This window comes from Argentina silus (genome assembly GCF_951799395.1).
Source record: "Argentina silus genome assembly, chromosome: 1".
In the NCBI taxonomy this organism is placed as follows: domain Eukaryota; kingdom Metazoa; phylum Chordata; class Actinopteri; order Argentiniformes; family Argentinidae; genus Argentina; species Argentina silus.
Genome location: NC_139655.1, coordinates 27,962,184 through 27,980,327, shown reverse-complemented (window position 1 = coordinate 27,980,327; position 18,144 = coordinate 27,962,184). Strand labels below are relative to the sequence as shown.

The window sequence follows — 18,144 nt, the reverse complement described above, 5'->3', positions numbered from 1 at the left end:
TTACCTGCAGCACATGACTACACTTCCCATGACCACCCTCTTTCTTGCATATCTACAACTTCCTGGAAGATACAGTTTCAGCATCCAGTCATTGCTGCCGGTGTGTAGAAGGGGATGTAACGGTGTGTGTTTGTGTGTGTTTGTGTTTGTGTGTATGCATGCGTGTGTGTATGTGAGCACCTGTCAGATAGTGAGGCTAAGAGAGACGTTGTGTGTGTGTGTGTGTGTGTGTGTGTGTGTGTGTGTGTGTGTGGTTGTTTGTTCCACATCCATGGCCCTACTTCTCGTCCTCGTCCCCTTCACTCATGCTACTGAAGGAGGCGGATGCTCCTTTGGGGGAGGTGGGGGGTGAGGGTCGGGGGTGATGCCAGCGAGTGGGGGGAGAGGGGGAGCGTGATGGCGAGAGTTCCCGGGGAGGGCTGTTGCTAGGCGACCCACGGGGGGACAGGGCGTAGGATATCATCCGTCCACTGCGCTCCTGAAACACCTGTTTCTGTGGTGAGGGAGGGGCAGGGGGTGAGAGAGAGGGAGGGAGGGAGAGCAGGAGAGAGAGAGTGAAAGAGAGAGAGAAAAAAAACTGTCAAAAAAGGACATGAGGTTGAAAGTCAACCCTTTGCACTCAAGCACCCCAACCTCAGTCACAGGGAGATAAAACGGACCGTAATATTTTCTAAGCGATACAATCATGAAGCTAGCTCAGGCAGGGCACTTTAAGTCAATGGCACAGCTGGTGATGGAACAGCTGGTTTACACAGATGCACAAACACAGTCACATGTTCAAAGGACAGAGACTTTAAAGCAGCCAAGTTAACACTCCTCCATAGCATCCAGCCGTTGCTACGTGGTTGTACTGACTGTGAGAACTAGTTTTAAACGGTCGTCTCACCCACCACTCCAAGCCTCCACCTGATAGGTCGCTCTTTATGTGGCCGACCTACGGGGGGTCTGTTAATTTAGGGGCTCTCCTGCAAGTTGTGGTCGTTTAACTCCAGGCAGGGAGCTCTAAAGTGCGGAGCCATCCAAATACATCCAGTAGAATGTAAGTAAAGTATTACCAGTTTCACGCAATATGAAATATAGTGTGTCCTGACTGAACTACGCTGATACACTCAAACAAGTCAAGTCAGGCTCTTGCTGAACCATTAGAGTATAAAACGTGATTCAAAAGTGTACTGCACATTTACATGATTGACACATGGGCAGAACGACTTGACTTACCCATGTTCCATCAGGGCCGAACAGTTCCAGGAAATTGCCGATGAACTCTCGTGATTTCTCCTCCCACTTCTGGATGAGGTCATGGCTCCTCTCCTCCACGCGGTAAACAAAGTGTTTACTTTTCTCCTCCACCGTACGCACCTTCTCTTTCATTCGATCCACCTGGTTTTGCAGACGGTACTTCTTCTCCTGGGGGAGAAACGTTGAAGAAACGTTGTAGAAATGCTACAGTAACGTTGCTGAAACGTTGGCCCTAGAGGAGACACAGTTACAGGTTGAAAACATTGGGCCATTCAGTTTGGCCTTCAGATTCATTATGTTTTCATTGGACAGTGTTGAAGTGGAATCGTGGAGTGTTGGTAAAAGAACGTTGGCCTTACGTTGATGTAGCTCACGTTGAGCTCTTTGGCGGTGTAGCCACGTTGGAGGTTGCGTCGAGCGTAGACGTCGTAGTCCCGGACGATACGAGTGATTAGGTCAGAGGTTGAGATTCCCTCTGTCCGCTGGGTGGGCACGAACATGCCTATGGCACACACACGATACACGTTATAACGCACACAAATGTACAAGCAAATGCAAACACACATACATGCACACACACATACAAGGATATATATATTACAAATACTGTGGCTATCATTGCCTATATCAGGTTACATTATAGAGGATACCTGAGACACACACACACACACACACACACACACACACACTCACCTGCCTCCTTGATGTGTTTGTATACGTCCTCACTTCCTGCTGAGGAGTATGGGATATCGTCATGAGCCACAAAATCGATCTGAGAAATAATCAAGAACATCCTGTATATGACAATACACACTCCACTGAATGAAACAAAAACACAATGACATGTTTACATGAAGAGACACTGTCAAGAGGCATGTGCGCGCACACAGACACACACACACACACACACACACACACCTTGTGTTTCTCCAGGAAGTCGGGCGTGAGCGTCCAGGGGGCGTCTCGGACCACCTCGTCAACATAACGACAATGTCTCAGCGCCTCGTAGCGCTCGTCCTCCGTCATCACAGTAAAACCCTTATACTTATGAGTCAGCTCATCACTGCACACTGTCACACACACACACACACACGCACGCACGCACGCACGCACGCACGCACACACACACACATACGCACACAGGGCACACATTTACACTTAAGTTAATTTACACCATTTACACTTAAGTTAACCATGTTTATGGTGGTCATACTATCTAGGCAGTGTGTGGTGTTCCCTAATAGAGGTTTGTGTGTGTGTGTGTGTGTGTGTGTGTGTGTGTGTGTGTGTGTGTGTGTATGTCCATACCTCCCACTATCAGGTAGGCGTTGGGGAAGAGGTTCTTGGCCTGCATCAGAGCTCGGGCGTGGCCAGAATGGAACAGGTCAAAGATGCCATCAGCATAGACCCTAACTGGCCGATCCACTGAGAAAAATGAAAGATAATACCATATGGATAGATAATGGATGGAAAATAGAAAAGAGGGAGGGTGGGAGGGAGGGTGGGAGGGTGGGAGGGAGGAGTGCAGATGCGGAGGAGGAGAACAGTGAATGAAGAGTGATGAGGGGGAGATGGAGTGAATGCGAGGAAGAGGAAGAACGAACAGATGAAGAACGGGCATGGTGGAGGGGTGATGAAGAGGAGGAGAGGAGAGGAGGAGGAGCAGGCGTACCTGGGGTCCCTCTGCGGGCCTGGGTGATGGTGAGTCTCTCATGAGGGGCGCGACACTCACAGCTAGTCTCCTTAGCGAAGATAGCAGGCTCAGTCAAAGTCTGAGAGAGAGAGAGAGGGGGGGGGATGCAGGGAGGGAGAGAGAGTGAGAGAGTGAGAGAGAGGAAAGAGAGAGAAAGAGTGGAAGAGAGAGGGGGAGGGAACAAGAGAGAAAGAGGGGAAGAGAGAGAGAGGGAGGGAGCGAGAGAGAGCAAGAGAGAGAGAGAGAGCGAGGGAGGGAACGAGAGAGAGAGGGAGAGAGAGAGAAAGAGAGAGAGAGGGGAAGACTTTTAACTTTCAAACCAACTTTCAAACCACTTCACTTCAGTATGATGAGCACTTACGTCAGCACATTTTACCTTCAAATGACACACGCCCATCTACACACACTCTTCACCTCAACAAACCCACCTACCAAACAAGAAAGAGGGAGGGATGAGGTGGGACGCAGAGAGACATGGAGATGTTGAAAGAGAGAAGAGATTTAGGAACAAGAGAATAAAACGGTGAAAAAACAAAAGAGAAAGCAAGGGAGAGAGGGATGAGGGGAGAAATAGGGGGTAGAGAAAAGAGAAGGAGAGGGATGATGGCAGAGGGATGGAGGGAGGAGAAAAGTTGGATACTGTAGCATTAATGTCTCCAGCAAGGTTACAGTAATGTCCTTTAGAATATTGATCAGATCTGACACCATCTCCTTATCACAACTATTGATTGTGTGACAGGCAGAGCTGCACTCAGCGCGATTGATCTGTGTGTGTGTGTGTGTGTGTGTAAGAGAGAGAGTGTGTGTGTGTGCGTGCACGTGTGTATGTATGTGTGTGTGTTTGTGTGTGTATATGTACGTGTTTGCGTGTGTGTGTATGTGCGTGTTTGCATGTGTGTATGTACATGGTTGTGTGTTTGTGTGTTTGTGTGTTTGTGTGTGCGTATGTGCGTTCATGCGTGCGTGCATGTGTGTGAGACAGGCAAAGCTGTTATTGAACTGCTGTCTAAAACCTTTCAGGAGCCAGAGGTCAGAATGCAGACAAGAGTCAGACTTCATTTCTCTCTTTGTTCCTCTCCCGGGAATCCCACCTGAGTCCTGGATGAGGGTTTACTGTAAGGGTTTATTATTATTATTATTATTATTATTATTATGACTTTATTCCAACTCTTAAAAGCGTGGAGTTAGCTGTGTCATGCCCTTAGTTCTGTCTTCCACCCTCTTGTTTAGAGAGTTCTGTAGTCTAGAGTAGACTTTCCAGCTCTGATGCCCACCCCACAATTCACAGCAGTCTCCCTCTGAAACACATGTCACACACACACACACACACACAGACACACACACAGACACAGACACGCGCACACACATTTACTCTCATTAACTGGGGAGACAGATTGAAAAAAATGGGGGAACACTGACAGGGATAATGAACACACACTCTCTCACACACACACACACACACACACACACACACACACACACACACAAACACACACACATACTGGCACAGACATCTTCTGAGTTAGAGACCAGAGAGATATGAGAAACACACCGAGGGACCATCTATGTACCCATGGAGACACACTGAGACTCATTCATTCATTCATTCATTCATTCATTCAGAACATGTGGTCATCAACACAAGCACAGTTTCCCATATATAGAATAAATGTTATGCAGGCAGGGATCCTGGTGTGAGTGTTTCATCTCCAGAGTTGAGGTGACGATATGAAAACAAAACACAATAACAACCATCAGACGGTTGACGATAGCAACTGACGTGTGAGCTCTTATCCCCATGGCAACGGATGGGGCAGGAACAGAACAGTGGGGGGACATTTTACTGAGGTAACATTTCCCATGATTCCCTGTGCAAGGTGAGAAGGAGGAGGGGCCGATAGCGGACAAAGGGCAGACGTTGGCTCGGACGAACCAGGACGTCGAGTAGCCAATCAGGATGACCGCAGTGAGCGTGCTCTGTAAATCCCTAACGTTGGCAAAGGCAGTGAACATCTGGCATCAGAAGGATTAACCACACACACACACACAAAAAAGGAAAACTCTAAAATCATCAGCTGCAAAAACAACAACAACAAAGCTATGATGGTAGCATACGGGAGGGGAGAGAGATGGAGAAGGACAAAGGGAGACACCAAAAATAAATGAGAGGGGGAGAAAGATGGAGAGAGAAGGGAGAGAGAGAGAGAGAGAGAGAGAGAGGCTGATCGGGGCTGGCATCACCCGTCTGTAGCCTTGTGCTATTATTCTCTCGTCTTCAGGATATCTGTGTCAGGATGCCCACCCAATAAGACAGAGCTGTCTGACCCCTCTCACTCACACACACACACACACACAGACAGACCCACACACACACACACACATACACACAGAACTCCAAATTCTTCTGAACACACCCCAACTGCCCACCCCTCACCCCCTATCACCCCCCCCGCCCCCCCGCCCCCCAAACACACACACAGTCCACTCAGCATTCTAAGCATCTCACAAAGACTGAAAGAGGATCCGTCCATTTCATAATAGCCAGGCTAGCAAGCCTCTCCCTCTTTCTGTCCGTCTCTGTCTCTCACACACACACACACACACACACACACACACACACACACCGGCACATAAATACACACCCAAACACACCCTACCGTGCGCGGCTGAGGGCAAGTGTGCTCGAGCTCCTCCATGTTTCCCAGAGGCTCATGGGATACGGCGTTTGTCCCCCAGTCTGTGACTCAGCATCTGTGAGACGATGGCCTCTCTCTCTCTCTCTCTCTCTGTCTCTCTCTCTCTCTCTCTGTCTCTGTCTCTCTCTCTCTCTCTCTTGTTCGCTCTCTCTCTGTCTCTTTCTCCTCCCTCTGTACCCCCGCCCACTCTCCCCTCTGTCTCTCCGTCTCCTCCTCCCTCCTCTCCTCCCCCCTCCTCCCTTTGGCAGAGTGATCCCTCGATCACAGACCAGCAGCCAAGCGCCTCACAACTCTTGCCATGGCGACGACAAAGAGGAGAGAGCTCCAACAAGGGGGAAGAGGCAGGCTCCAATCAGAGCGCGGCTCCTCCAGCCTCATTTGCATGGGGGATTACGATTGGCTGAGCAGCCTATAGCACCATCAGTGAAAGATGGCAATGAGCATCATGGTACAGTATATTCTCTGATAAGGGTAAGTCCCAAATCTCTGAACTCGCCTCCTTTCCTTGTCTCATTTCCTCCTTGATCACATCAATCAGAACAGGATAGGGGAAAGCAGTATCGTTTAGCCCTATCCAGGGCTTTAACTGATCAGTAGCCATGGGGGAAAGGAGAGGAGTCAGAAGTCAGCTGATAGTACAGTGTGCTCTGCTCCCAAGTTCACAAAGAGATCACTGTATCCTTGACTACAGTGAATATAGCAGGGCATAGACATTATGTTCACGTACATCACACACCTGCTGCAGAGCACCATACCTGGTCAGTCTGGCTACCCCTCCTGTTCTACTGTCACAGAATTCAAAGGAACACATAGTCTAGCAGTGTGGATGAACAGAGCCAGTAAACTATATAAGGATATATTCAGATGTCATTTTTGTGATGAGTGGCTGTTCATCTTCAATAGTGTTGGTCCCTTCAACAAGCACTGTCGAGCAGGAGGATACTGGTGCGAAACAGAATAAGTTGTCTTGTCAAGAGTAAGTTGGGTAGTTTACCTTGCGCGGTCCCCTCCTGCGTTCGGGCGCACCTGGGTAATTGGGGTGCGTTAAGTTGCGTCGGTGTCCCACCATTGTGTGCAATAGCCAATCTTGATTTCATAAGTGTTGCTTGTCCGCTTGGTCCATATAACGCCTCTTTCCCCTCGTTCCGCCCGACGGCAGGCACGATCGGTCAGCCCTTCAGTGCACGAGTGCAGTGGAGCGAGGCGCGCGCGTCTGCTTTTAAATAAGCCGGCCGAGGACGATAAACGGCGAGTAGAGTTCACGCCATGCTGTCTGCTTCCAAGTGGGCTAAGTAGATGCTCGTGTGACCAATAGGTTACTAGAGTTTGTGGGAGGATGATAAAGTTGCAAATGGGGTAGTCTGTTGAACTTCACCCTCAAACACTCAATATTTTGGCCAGGACATGGCCAAGAAGTGTGTGCTTATGCGTACAGTATAGAGCAATTAGTCCTTTTCATATAATCGAAGTGTGACTTTTGAGGATTTGTGTGTTTTTGTTTGTCGCCATTAAGAAACTACGAAAAGTATGCTTACATTTCGACATGGGGAGCGAGGATAAAAAAGCTTTTGTCTTTTGCTATGTTGGACGCACTGGTGCCAATGCCATTCTATATCGCCCCCTGGTCCTGCGAGACGGCACGCACGAGCGCGCTTTTAATCCTCCAATCTGGGACAGGAATCTTTTGTGAGCACCGAAGAGTCCCGCCAGCAGGTCGCTATGGAAACAAGCTTCATTTGGATAAACAGGCAACACTTTTCTGCACAGGCAAAAACATATCTGGGCGCAGACACACACTCTATAGATTAGGCCTACGTGTCCTACTTTTTAGTAGGTGGGTGATCTGCTTGGGGGGTTAGGGTCATGAACGCAGATTAAACAAAGCTGCCCAGTGTGTGTGTGATTAACCTACAAATGAATTACTGAATGGCTCAAGTGGAAATTATAGGCCTACACAATCTAGGCCCAAGGCAGGAAATGTTGGAATATTCTCTGTATGTGTTGCTGCCTGGAACCAGACAGAATGTTGCTCCATTTCACTGCACTGTAATGACGTGAAATTGAAAGAAAAGAATCTTTCTCGTTCCAGGCTCCGTTAGACTATTGCATGGAAAGTTGTCTGTTTGTGCATACTTTAGTCTACTCCAGTGTTATCAAATGTTATTACGCCCTCACGCGGACGCTTGACGCACTACTATGTAGAATCGCTACAATCTTCAGCAATATTCTCATTGGTTGCATATTCCGTACGTCACTTCCTACATCTGACTTTTCCCCGGGAAGGCGATTTGGCGCGGAATCTTCTGTTGCATCTCCAAGACAGAGCTAAAGGTTGTCAATAAATTAGTAATAAACTCATGTCTCCGGTTTCAAACCCAGACAAAGACATGGACAGCCAGGACGGCGGTGAGTGTTGTGGGCAAATGTGATCTTAAGGAATATCATGAAAGTAGCTAGCTATCGCTCCTACGAGAGTGAGAAGTAAACATAGCTTGGCGAGTCAACCACCTAGCTGTCTGACGAAGTAGCCAGCTAGCTAGCTAAGCTGTCAGTGAACTCTCATTATTCGCTTGCTTGCAAATTCACGGATTCCCATTCCATTAGAAATTGTCTTATTGGTATTGTTGCCACTCTATGACAATAAAACTAGACAGACGTGGCAGGCAAGATTGAGAAGCCAGTAGTTTTGTTTTGTTTACATTTTTGAGGACTCTCACTTTCAGTCGCCTGTGATGTCGATGGAAACTTGGTTAGACTCTCCTACTTCTGACTCATTCTCTCTCTCTCTCTCTCTTTCTCCAGGAGATGCCTGTGGACTGGCTCCCACCCGCTCCAGAAGGGAGAAGAAGGAGAAAGTGGGGAGGAAGGCTGCTCTGGAACAGCTGAAGAGAGCCAAGCAGGGGGAGAAGGTCAAATATGAGGTAAGAGTAAACACCACGTCACGTTTGTTTCAGCTCTGACCTGGGGGGTCGTGGGGTCCGGAGTAGCATAGCTCTGTTCTCGGTATTACCAGTGTGTATAATAGCGTGTCTGTCTGTCTGTCTCACAGGTGGAGGAGTTTACCAGTGTGTATGAGGAGGTGGACGAGGAGCAGTACTCTCGGATGGTGCGAGAGAGACAGGACGATGACTGGATCATTGATGACGGTGAATCTTACTGACAACACCTGACTTCAGTTCAACTCTGGTCCCCAGAGTGTGGCTGACACTGTTACCCATCACTCCATCTCCCTGTTCATTAACTCCCCCTCTCTCTGTGTCTCCATTCCTCTCTTCCCTTTCTCAGATGGAACAGGGTATGTTGAAGACGGGAGAGAGATCTTTGACGAGGATTTGGAGGATGATGTTGTGGAGAAAGGCAATAAAGGTAGGAACCAGAAAATAGATGGGGCAGGAGGGGATGGTGTGACTTATCTTGTCGGTCTTCTGTTTCTCTGAAGAACAGCACTGTTTACGTATACACCTGTACTGTGTGTGTCTATATAGATATAGATAGATAGAGAGATAGATACGTATCTCCAGCCTGTCTTATCTGTGTGTTTGTGTGTGTGCGTGCGCATAGGTAAAGCGGATGCTAAAAGAGCAGACTCTAAGAAGAACATCAAGAAGGCAGTGGTGACCAAACCCAACAGCATCAAGAACCTCTTTATGAACAGCAACGTCAAAAAACCAGCTGAGGTGTGTGTTCATGTGCCACTATCTCAAGATTCTCTTCCCTGTGTGTTTTCTTCTGTTATTCATCATCATGTGTGATGCCATATGCTCAGTTATCACTGTGACGTGTGGGAAATGCATTTCATATTAGATTTTCTGCTGATTTTCTACTTCGTTCCTCCTAACCTTGTGGTTTGCTCTCTTGCAGAAAGATGTAGACCTGTCCAAAGACGACCTACTGGGGGACATTCTGCTGGATCTACATTCTGAGGTCAGCACCTTCAATTCCTGAGATCTTTATTTAGCTCGTGGGACAACCACGTTGACCAAAACGGTCTTGGGTCAGGTTGCTGATTTATGTTTCAGTCCAGCTCCTGTATGTAAATCCTCTCATTCCCCCTCCCGCCAGAAACCATCACTTTTAGCCCCCCCGCCAGTCGTCACTCTGAAGAAAAAGAAGTCCCTCGGAGCTCCCATGAACCCTTTCTCCATCAAATCTCAGAGCCCAAAGGTAACCAATAGGATGGATACACACCCATTCAATGAGGAATGAATCATTGTGTCGGTGTCGTTCCTCTCTGCAAAGCCATACATATTTGACCCCATTGAATTGTGTCTGGTTCCTGTTGTAACAATGTCACTTCCCTGATGGCAGGATTCGCCCTCAGCCCTGAGGTCAAAGGTGAAAGTGGCTCCCCCGCCCGCTGGAGACCTGACCCCCAGGCTGCTGTCTCGCCCCCCTCCCTCAAGACCCACCCCCCCAGTGCAGAAGAAGAGAGTGAAGGTGGAGGAGCCAGAGGAGGAGGGTAAGACACCTGTCAATTCCTCTTCCTACTGACTGCCTCTCACTCTTTCTTTCCTCCTGGTTTTGTTGTTTACTGTTGAGGTGGGTTAGCAAGTTTGGATGAATGTGTGTCTTTCCCAGTGAATGGCTTGACTCTCTCTCTTTCTCTCACTCCCTCCCAGTGGACAACTCTCTGCAGTTTGACGAGGTGGACTTTGACGAGCCAATGGAAGTGGGGCACGAGCAGGAAGACGAGGTGCCGGTCAAAGAGGAAGTGGAGCGGGAGGCCAAAGCAGCTGTTAAAGTGGAGCCCAAAGAAGAACCACAGGATCCTGCGCTACTGTGAGTGATGTGTGTTAGTGTGTACCATGCCTATACCTGTCTGTGTGTGTGTGTGTGTGTGTGTGTGTGTGTGTGTGTGTGTGTGTGTGTGTGTGTGTGTGTTTGTGTCTGTGAGCAAGAGTGTCGACATACCCATGTGTGCCTGTCCTAAAGAGCCTCACGATGGAGACGGAGAGAGAGGGAAGGAGACAGTGAAAGAGAGAGAAAGAGCATGTGTGTGTTTGTGGTAACCCTGCCTCTCTCCTGCCTCCCCCAGATCTGGTGGGATGGGGAGGTCGTGGGGTCAGGAAGAAGAGGGCGAGGGGAGCAAGGCTCCAGCGGAGGTGCAGGTCGACTCCAGCCGCCTCCCATTGGTCGAGGGAGCGGAGGGAGAGCTCATGTTCCGCTTCTATTGGCTGGATGCCTTTGAGGACCAGTACAGCCAACCAGGTGAGTCCAGCTATGTACTAGTAACCAATGCCTGAACCCTTGAGTTAGACTGGAATGATCTCATTCACGAGAATGGTATACCTATTCTGTATGCTATGGTTAGGTTATGAGTGTGTGTGTGTGTGTGTGTGTTCCAGGGGTGGTCTACCTGTTTGGTAAGGTGTGGATCGAGACGGCCCAGGCTTATGTCAGCTGCTGTGTGGCTGTGAGGAACATTGAGAGGACCATGTACTTCCTGCCCCGCGAACTTGTGAGTTTCCTGTTTCTGGTCACATGACCATGTACCTCCATGCCTGAGTGTGTGCTTACTGGGTGCTGTCTCTTAATCGTCAACTAGTTTCCTTTCCTTGTTTCCTTACCTCTGTTAACACTGATCTTACAAGACATGACAGGTGGAAGCAGTATATCGTGTAAACCAATCCTGTCCTCATCGATCAGTGGTGACACAGAATGCATTCTGATTGGCCGGTTGTGTTTTGATTGACAGAAGGTGAACCTGAAGACGGGTCAGGCGACAGACACGCCTGTAGGGATGATGGACGTGTACCAGGAGTTCAACGACCTGTCTGAGAAATTCAGGATCATGAAATTCAAGTCCAAGGTCTGTACTGTGGTGTAGCTGCCGGTCTCTAAACAAGTACATCTATGTATGTTTGTACCCACGTCTTTCCATATCAATGAGCCGTCTGGGCCTCTTCTCAACCTGTTGTTTCACACTTAACGGTTGCTCTTAGAAATGTTTCAAATAGCAAACTTCGCTGTGTGTGTGTGTGTGTGTCTGTGTGTGTGTGTGTGTGTCTGTGTGTGTCTGTGTGTGTCTGTGTGTGTCTGTGTGTGTCTGTGTCTGTGTCTGTGTCTGTGTGTGTGTGTGTGTGTGTGTGTGTGTGTGTGTGTGTGACTGTTCTGTGCTCTCTCTCCATCCATAGAAAGTGGAGAAGCACTACGCCTTTGAGATTCCTGATGTGCCCACGCAGTCCGAGTACCTGGAAGTCAGATATTCTGTGAGTAGACACACAGACAGACAGACAGACGCACACGCACGCACACAGGAGTCAAAATGGAACCAAACATTTGTCTTAACAAGCTGTATTGTTCCTGCAGGCTGAGTTTCCTGCTCTGCCCACCGACCTCAAGGGGGCGACGTTCTCCCACGTGTTTGGGACCAACACCTCCAGCCTGGAGCACTTCCTCCTAAGCAGGAAGATCAGAGGACCCTGCTGGCTGGAGATCAAGACTCCCCGTAAGACGCACGCACACACACACACACACACACACACACACACACCTCACAGTCTCTCAGCAGTTTCCGAAGGTCGTTCATCAATACAAACTGCACAACCCACTCACTCTTGCATTCATCCACTCTCATGCACACCCTCACACACCATGGGTTCACACACACACACACACACACACACACACACACTCCTGTCTCACCCAGTGACTTCTCCATTGTCACCGTTGTCCAATCGTCTCTCTCTCTCTCTCTCTCTCTCTCTTGCCTCCCCTGTAGAGCTGAGCAGCCAGCCAATCAGCTGGTGTAAGGTGGAGGCGGTGGCCCTGAGGAGTGACCTGGTCAACGTGGTCAAAGACCTGCCCCCTCCGCCGCTCACGGTCATGTCCATCAGCATGAAGACCGTACAGAATGCCAAGACCCACCACAACGAGGTCAGCACAGCACAGACATCACCACTGGTTTACATCTGGTTCTCCTTATGTGCTGGAGATATGTACTCAGAAGGTCTCCTGTGGAGGTCCCATGTTTTTATCCAATTTGGATCGGAACCAGTGATTCTTATTTTTCTTTTCTGTCCGTGCACAGATTGTGTCCCTGGCTGCCCTGGTCCACCACAACTTCCATCTGGATAAGGCCCCTCCTCGTCCCCCCTACCAGACCCACTTCTGTGGTGAGTCACTGAGCTTCATACTCAGTAGGAAAGAAGGGGGGGGGATTGGGTATAGGTGATGTTGAGAAAGAGAGAGGAATGTATAGAAACATTAAAGAAGGGAGAGATGGGTAGGAAGGAAATGTAACAGGGGGGAAAAAAAAGAGTCTGTACGTACTGGAACGTTTCGGGAGTTTCTTCTCCCGATCTTTGCTGATGCCATTTTGTCTACCTTTTGCAGTGGTCAGTAAACCCAACGACTGCATCTTCCCCTACGACTTCATGGATGCCGTGAAGAAGAAGGTGAGTTAACTGGATAACGTTTCGCTACTGTTTGACCTGACCGTAGGAGGAATCCAGTGGAGGTAGAAATTGTGGAGGTAGAGGACGGGGGACGGGGGCATTTGTAATACATGGAACGGAATGAGGAAACACGCGTGTTTGATACCGTTCCGTGCGTTACAATGAGCCCGTCCTCCGATTTCTACCTCCACCACCAGCCTCCACTGGAGGAATCGTTGGCCCTTCTGAGATTGGAAATTCTGAGATTCTCATCAATGTGTACTCCTCCCTGTCTGCCTCCGTGGGTCAGAATGGTAAGGTGGAGATCGCTGCCACAGAGAGGACTCTGCTGGCCTTCTTCCTGGCTAAGATGCACAAGATCGACCCTGACGTGCTGGTGGTGAGTGAAGGGCCCCTAAAAGCCACCTTCTTACAAGCTGCATAGGAGCTTACATATGAGCTACATAAGAGTGACATTGAAAACATATTCCTACTTCATAGTGACGATGCTCCTCCTCAAGTGACCCGCTGTGAACGTTTGGGTGTGTGCATTGATCATATTTAAAACACACGCTGTCAACATTGTTGCTGTTGGTTCCTGATGATGAAAATGTTCCTCCCGAAGTGTACACATCCCCGGTTAACCTTTTGACCTCTCGTCTCGTCTTTCCTGTAGGGTCACGACATCTTCGGCTTTGACCTGGAAGTGCTCCTACAGAGGATCACTGTGTGTAAGGTGCCCCACTGGTCCAAGGTGGGCCGTCTCCGGAGGGTCACCATGCCCAAACTAGGGGTGAGGAGCACTCGTGGATGACGGAGGAGATTCTCTCCTTGATTCTCTCCTTGACTCCACAGATTTTTAGGCCTCAGGGTTCTCCCCGAAGAATGTAGGAGGGGCACTGGGCCTCATTGTTGACCTGGCTCAATAGAGAGAAACTATCTTTGTTCGCCTTTGATCGAACCCGTTGTTAAAAGTGAAAGCGTTATGTTTCAGGATTTTTAGCTGTATTTTTTTTGCATTTTGACACAAATAAATGTGAGTCGGGTTGGTTTTGATAATGCAATCCAGCGCCACCTTGTTGAAAAATCCTGGGGAGAACCCTAGCACTAAGTGGTGGTGGTGGTTCACAAATGATCCAGTCCCCATCTAGCTGATCAGGGGGCTAGATGTAGGTAAACCATAACATTGATACATAAATGTCCTGTATGTTTTAGGTGTAGGGGCTAGGGGTGGGTGTGTGTTAATGTTGTCAGTGTGATGGCCAGTGAACTCAGTCTTCCTCTCTGATACCTGTGCCGCAGGGTCGTAGTGGCTTTGCTGAGAAGAGCGCCACCTGTGGCCGTCTGGTCTGTGACGTGGAGATCTCAGCCAAGGAGCTGATTCGCTGTAAGAGCTACCATCTGACTGAGCTGGCAGCACAGGTGCTGAAGACCGAGAGAGCCACCATACCCCCGGAGAACGTCAAGAACCTCTACAGGTGTGTGTCGTGTGAGTGTGTGTAGTGTGTGTGTGTGTGAGCGCGTGTGCATTTATGTGATGTGTGTGTGTTCTGTATCTCAGTGACTCCCCTCACCTGCTGTACCTGTTGGAGCTGACGTGGACAGACGCTAAGCTGATCCTGCAGATCATGTGTGAGCTCAACGTGCTGCCTCTGGCCCTGCAGATCACCAACATTGCTGGCAACGTCATGGTGAGACACACACACACACACACACACACACACACACACACATCTGAACCACAGAGGAGGCTGGTCTATTGAGGAAGAGGAGGATGGTTCTCCCTTGAATTTAGATGAAATAAAATACAAATAAAAATCAAAAACTGTAAATCTGCTCAATTATGCTGCACAAAATGGGCTCAAACAGCTCACACAAACCAAAGAAATAGGCTCAGATAGAAGTAGTCTCAACAGTCCCAAATGGTTGAACATGGTAACTGCATGCTTCATGGGAATCGAGGAAACTGAATTTCGTGACTCCCCTCGCTACTCTGTTCATTTATTTATTTTTTTATAAATGTTATTGGCTTTTTCACTGTAAAATGAGCAACTTCTGAGGATGGCAATCTCACAATCTCACAATCTCTCACAATCCAATCAAAATCATAGGCTAGCTAGTTTAGGGTTCTTTCTAGTGCAAAATTCTGGAGAGTGAGAGAGAGTTAATTATATGTTTTTTTTTGTAAGTTGAAGTACCTTTCATTTCCTTAACTAATGTGGCTCATTTAACCTACTCAACAACCTGCATGCTTTTGTTAATATTAGCTATCTGGCTAAGGCTATCCCACTGCAACTCTTCTAAGGCTATCCCACTGCAACTCTTCTAAGGCTATCCCACTGCAACTCTTCTAAGGCTATCCCACTGCAACTCTTCTAAGGCTATCCCACTGCAACTCTTCTAAGGCTATCCCACTGCAACTCTTCTAAGGCTATCCCACTGCAACTCTTCTAAGGCTATCCCACTGCAACTCTTCCGATTCAAGCTGAGCTTTTGATTTGATTAATGTATTGCCACTTGGACCCGCCGGTGTAACCACTTGCTGTTTCCGTGACGGTAAGCATTGATTGTAGGTTACATGCATTAGTTCTCAGTTTCTTAACTATCGTTAACATGGTGACATGGGTCTATGTTGTGACATGGGTCTATGTTGTGACATGGGTCTATGTTGTGACATGGGTCTATGTTGTGTAGTGGTTATTGGAGAGGTTTTTGCGCCTGGTTTAACAGACAGCTGTTGTGTGCTGAAGGTCCCAGGTGAAGGGACAAGGTGAAGGGACAAGGTGAAGGGACAAGGTGAAGGTCCCAGGTGAAGGTCCCAGGTGAAGGTCCCAGGTGAAGGGACAAGGTGAAGGTCCCAGGTGAAGGTCCCAGGTGAAGGGACAAGGTGAAGGTCCCAGGTGAAGGGACAAGGTGAAGGTCCCAGGTGAAGGTCCCAGGTGAAGGGACAAGGTGAAGGTCCCAGGTGAAGGGACAAGGTGAAGGTCCCAGGTGAAGGGACAAGGTGAAGGTCCCAGGTGAAGGTCCCAGGTGAAGGTCCCAGGTGAAGGTCCCAGGTGAAGGGACAAGGTGAAGGTCCCAGGTGAAGGTCCCAGGTGAAGGTCCCAGGTGAAGGGACAAGGTGAAGGTCCCAGGTGAAGGTCCCAGGTGAAGGGACAAGGTGAAGGTCCCAGGTGAAGGTCCCAGGTGAAGGTCCCAGGTGAAGGTCCCAGGTGAAGGGACAAGGTGAAGGTCCCAGGTGAAGGGACAAGGTGAGAGGACAAGGTGAAGGTCCCAGGTGAAGGGACAAGGTGAGAGGACAAGGTGAGAGGAGAAGGTGAGAGGAGAAGAGCGTGTGGATGAGTGAAGGAATTATACAACAAGCAGAGTGATGAAAGCTGTGTGTGACACGTACACGTGTGTGTGTGGGTGATCAGATCAGCTGGATGGGGTGGGCAAATTCTAATAGCATGCCCGGGGTGGGTGGGTATGTTAATAGCATTAACCTATCAATTTTACCTTGAGCTGGGTGAATATGAAGGCAGTCATCCAATATGCTGTAATAGAAATAAGGCCATACTCATAAAAAAATTAAAAATCATCACTTGGCACCAGCTGCCACTGCTGAACCATCTCTCTCTTGCTCTCTCCCTCCCTCCTCCCCCACTACTCCACCTAACCTCTCTCTCTCTCCCTCCCTCTGTCTCTCCCCAGTCTCGTACTCTGATGGGCGGGCGCGCAGAGAGGAATGAGTTCCTGCTGCTCCATGCCTTCCATGACAAGAACTACATCGTCCCTGACAAACCCATTTTCAAGAAGGCACAAGAGGTACACACACTTCATAGACGTACACCATCGCACACTTCCACCATCGCACACTTGCCTGATAAACTATATAGAACCAAATAACCCATCTTTCCCCACAACTGGTGCTTCATCCCCCCCCCCCCCCCCGTGTCTGTCAGGCTGAGGATGGGGAGGATGGAAACGTAGGGAAAGGGAAGAGTCGAAGGGCGAAGGCAGCGTACGCAGGAGGGCTAGTGTTGGACCCCAAAGTTGGTGAGTACTCTGTGTGTTTGTTTGCATTAACCTGGCAATTTTACCTTCAGCTGGGTGAATGGAATATGAAGGCAGTCATCCAATATGCTTTAATAGAAATAACACCATGCTCCTAATGTTGAACCCTCTCTCTCTCTCTCTCTCTCTCTCTCTCTCTCTGTCTGTCTGCCTGCAGGTTTCTATGATAAGTTTGTGTTGCTATTGGACTTTAACAGTCTGTACCCCTCCATCATCCAAGAGTTCAACATCTGCTTCACCACTGTACAGAGAGAGGCTTGCAACACACACAAGAAGTCTGAGGTGTGTCTGTCTCTGTCTGTCTGTCTGTGCATACTTTGTGTGGTATGTGTGTTTGCTGTCCATTTGTTCGTGGGTGAAGGTCTCTGTCGTGCAATATTGTATTAACTGTTTCCTGTCTCCATGTCTCCACAGGAGGTTGACCCGGAGGAGATTCCAGAGGTTCCGGATTCGGAGCTAGAGATGGGAATTCTGCCCAAAGAGATCAGGAAGCTGGTTGAGCGCCGCAAACAGGTCAAGGGGCTGATGAAGCAGCAGGACCTCAACCCTGACCTCTACCTACAGGTACACACATGTGGACACACACATGTGGACACACACACACACACACACACACACACACATATGATGTTACCCCTTATGTTAATGAAATGGTGTATAACTTCTCTCTGCAGTATGACATCAGGCAGAAGGCTCTGAAGCTAACCGCTAACAGCATGTACGGCTGCCTGGGTTTCAGCTTTAGCAGATTCTACGCCAAACCGCTTGCCGCGCTGGTCACACACAAGGGCAGAGAGGTACGTAAAGTAACACACACACACACACACACACTCTCTCTCTCTCTCACATGCACAGTCAAATTAACACTGAACTGGTCTCATATGCTACTGAATGAGATGTTGATGGATGACCACTAGAGGACACTCCAAGACCTCGTTCACATACACCACTCCATGTTCCACATCAGAATACACACAGCAAGGTGCTGGAGTGGAGTGTGTGTAGTAGCCTATGACATACAGCTGTAATTGTAGGCGTGGGGTGCGGGGGTATTGTATGTGCAACAGAACACTACACACTCTCT

The 18,144-nt window shown here is 48.9% G+C and overlaps 2 protein-coding genes across 3 annotated transcripts in view; one reads left to right on the top strand and one right to left on the bottom strand.

The window, feature by feature from the left end:
- Window positions 1–277: 277 nt before the first annotated feature.
- On the bottom strand, window positions 278–6,752 carry LOC310801276 (choline-phosphate cytidylyltransferase B-like; the record flags this gene model as incomplete). 2 transcript variants are annotated; one of them, XM_083665269.1, is made up of 8 exons in its annotated part: window positions 6,623–6,752; window positions 2,912–3,011; window positions 2,548–2,664; window positions 2,158–2,309; window positions 1,933–2,011; window positions 1,599–1,741; window positions 1,219–1,407; window positions 278–493 (listed from the first exon to the last, which is right to left on the bottom strand). In XM_083665269.1, the coding sequence occupies exons 1-8, from the start codon at window positions 6,695–6,697 to the stop codon at window positions 278–280; spliced, it is 1,071 nt and encodes a 356-aa protein (XP_083521395.1). In that variant the 5' UTR covers window positions 6,698–6,752. The 2 variants fall into 2 exon arrangements, with proteins under 2 accessions (XP_083521395.1, XP_083521396.1); XM_083665270.1 differs by lacking the exon at window positions 6,623–6,752 and adding an exon at window positions 5,590–5,640.
- A 1,193-nt stretch (window positions 6,753–7,945) lies between these two features.
- Window positions 7,946–18,144, top strand: part of pola1 (polymerase (DNA directed), alpha 1) — a 39,216-nt gene continuing 29,017 nt past the window's right edge. Inside the window, exons 1-26 of the mRNA XM_083666698.1 lie at window positions 7,946–8,034; window positions 8,431–8,549; window positions 8,678–8,774; window positions 8,914–8,994; window positions 9,190–9,305; window positions 9,490–9,552; window positions 9,691–9,792; window positions 9,937–10,087; window positions 10,248–10,407; window positions 10,664–10,836; window positions 10,974–11,086; window positions 11,324–11,437; window positions 11,763–11,837; window positions 11,938–12,076; window positions 12,350–12,504; window positions 12,659–12,743; window positions 12,964–13,025; window positions 13,315–13,404; window positions 13,681–13,797; window positions 14,307–14,482; window positions 14,566–14,695; window positions 16,698–16,811; window positions 16,949–17,042; window positions 17,218–17,342; window positions 17,475–17,624; window positions 17,735–17,857. Coding sequence (XP_083522824.1) covers window positions 7,986–8,034; window positions 8,431–8,549; window positions 8,678–8,774; window positions 8,914–8,994; window positions 9,190–9,305; window positions 9,490–9,552; window positions 9,691–9,792; window positions 9,937–10,087; window positions 10,248–10,407; window positions 10,664–10,836; window positions 10,974–11,086; window positions 11,324–11,437; window positions 11,763–11,837; window positions 11,938–12,076; window positions 12,350–12,504; window positions 12,659–12,743; window positions 12,964–13,025; window positions 13,315–13,404; window positions 13,681–13,797; window positions 14,307–14,482; window positions 14,566–14,695; window positions 16,698–16,811; window positions 16,949–17,042; window positions 17,218–17,342; window positions 17,475–17,624; window positions 17,735–17,857 — 2,973 coding nt within the window. The 5' untranslated portion in view covers window positions 7,946–7,985. The remainder of the gene's footprint in view (window positions 8,035–8,430; window positions 8,550–8,677; window positions 8,775–8,913; window positions 8,995–9,189; window positions 9,306–9,489; window positions 9,553–9,690; window positions 9,793–9,936; window positions 10,088–10,247; window positions 10,408–10,663; window positions 10,837–10,973; window positions 11,087–11,323; window positions 11,438–11,762; window positions 11,838–11,937; window positions 12,077–12,349; window positions 12,505–12,658; window positions 12,744–12,963; window positions 13,026–13,314; window positions 13,405–13,680; window positions 13,798–14,306; window positions 14,483–14,565; window positions 14,696–16,697; window positions 16,812–16,948; window positions 17,043–17,217; window positions 17,343–17,474; window positions 17,625–17,734; window positions 17,858–18,144) is intronic.